The following is a 2,163-nucleotide window of genomic DNA, read 5'->3' on the forward strand; positions in this document are numbered from 1 at the left end:
AAGAGAAACGTATGTTGATGGAAAGTCACAGACTGTTAAAGTTAAACCAGGATACTATTTTGAAGCCATTTCAATCTATAAAAGTAAACTCATCAGTAATTTGACCTTGGAAGAGCGGAGTATGGAACCATCACTGATATCTTTGGGCGATTTTGGTAATTTTGTTTTGGTGATATAGAAGCTTTAAAAACGTGTCACAGTTGATCCGAGGACCAAAGACAGGGGGGTTAAACACTAAAAAGAAAATTTTTCTTTCTGAATTAACCTTTTAATAATTATTAATGAATTCATAGCCTATGTTCATATAATCAAAGAAGAAGGCTGGAAATCAAAAACTTTGTGCAGAATCGTTTGTAATATTTCTCAATATTAGGGTTTTGATGAATCATGGACACCTGTGTACAAACCACTCCCTACAAAAAGGGATGTCAAGGGAAACACTAAACCTGTTTGTTTCCCTGCTGATACTATATAGTCAGATGTGTCTCAACACAGCTGGAGTAGAGGTGGATACACTCTCATCAGGTAGGACAAGAAAGAAAACCTTCTTAATATACATAGCATGGATATTCTTAAAACTTCTTAAATCCTCAGCCGTCATCAGAGCAATTATGCAAACTGTGGTAGTTATGTCATGACTGGTTGCTGTATTCATTTGATATAAAGATGGTTTTATCTAAATGGAGTCTTCCACTACCAAACAGCCTACTTTTCTTTTGATAATTATAGGTTGCAATGAAGAGTATGACAAGGTTTTCTCAATTTATGATTGTCGACTTTCCGGTTTATTTCACCACACACTCTGTCTACAGTTTGGAGCTGTTTCCCAATCAGAAGTATCCCACAGCCAAGATGAAAATAAAAGAGAGGGCCATCGTTTCCCTGCTGTGTGCGGTTACTATCTGTGTGTCTTGGAGTGGATTTATGTCACGCAACCTGCCCCAGGACCAAAGGCCCTGTGCTTGTGAGCGATGTTTATCCGAAGATGATCCGTGGTTTATGAAGCGTTTCAACAAATCTGTTGAACCATTTTTGTCGGCAAACTACAACCTCTCAGAGGACGATTTCAGCTGGTGGAAGGTACGTTGTGTTCCTACAAGAAAGCAGTCTCTCAACCTGCACTTTAGATCTAAACCGAACAATACATTATCCATCATTGGGGCGTGTTTTGACCTTAAATGCATCTTTAACATTGAAGGTATCAATAAATAAATAAGTCAGTTGATTATTATATTATATTACAAAAGTTCTGCTACCCAACAGTTAGTTATAGACTGAGGGAAAACATAATTCACTGTGCCACTCAAATGCTACTTATGGAACGTGTCCACTGGCGAGCATCATTTCCACGTTTTATTGACTATGTGAGCTGCTGGCAATGCATTCTGGTAGCAAGTGACTTTCAAGAAGCGGGACGTCCAGTTGCCCACTTCTCATTTGCATAAAGCCGTTGTCTGGGCTACTTAATGACCATCAGGGACATCCTTCCTGACCCACCGTTCTTTAAAAACTCACAGAAAATCGTGATGATCGTCGATCTACAATGATGACTGATTTAGCTACTGCATAGCTAATTTTTCCAAGGGCTGCCAACTCTCACGCATTGACCATGAGACAAACGCATTTGACAAGTTACACAACCTCACACGCCACACGCCCTATTTTGTCACGCTGAAGTGTCAATCAAATTTCTGAAAGATAAGTTTTATCTATAGATCTACCATCAGACTATATTGCAACTCTCCAAATCTTGGACAACAGAGATGGGAGGAGTTATCTTTAGAATGTGCACAAAGTTGTGAACATGAGCAGAAATCTGATGAAACAAATCTGAGCTGTAGGATGTCCAGGGATTTATAAATTCATTCAAATGAATAATGTATGATTCACGTATAAGCTCCACGTGCACATTTAAAGAGATTTACTTCCCCAACAAAACACCTGAGGGCCGTATTTTTCAATATGTTCAATTGTTTCCAGCATAAATTGATGTAGAAATGGATAGAAATAGTTAGAGCAGAAAAATTAACTGTGTAATACTCAAAATTATGGTGGGTGTGGTAGTAAAGAGAGAATGGGAGATGGAAATTTGTGTGAGTTGGATCTGGTCACCACAGACCCGAATCCTCTCAGCTGTTGCTACTGTCATATGCTACTGTCTCT

General features: G+C 38.8%; 1 protein-coding gene across 1 annotated transcript in view; it reads left to right on the plus strand.

Annotated features, from left to right (window-relative positions):
- The first annotated feature begins 480 nt into the window (after positions 1 to 480).
- The window catches only part of LOC116694321 (CMP-N-acetylneuraminate-beta-galactosamide-alpha-2,3-sialyltransferase 1), a 6,230-nt gene continuing 4,547 nt past the window's right edge, over positions 481 to 2,163 (plus strand). Inside the window, exons 1-2 of the mRNA XM_032524005.1 lie at positions 481 to 525; positions 813 to 1,080. Of these exons, the coding sequence (XP_032379896.1) occupies positions 853 to 1,080 (228 nt within the window). The 5' untranslated portion in view covers positions 481 to 525; positions 813 to 852. The remainder of the gene's footprint in view (positions 526 to 812; positions 1,081 to 2,163) is intronic.

The sequence above is a fragment of the Etheostoma spectabile genome, chromosome 8, assembly GCF_008692095.1.
Source record: "Etheostoma spectabile isolate EspeVRDwgs_2016 chromosome 8, UIUC_Espe_1.0, whole genome shotgun sequence".
Taxonomy (NCBI): Eukaryota; Metazoa; Chordata; class Actinopteri; order Perciformes; family Percidae; genus Etheostoma; species Etheostoma spectabile.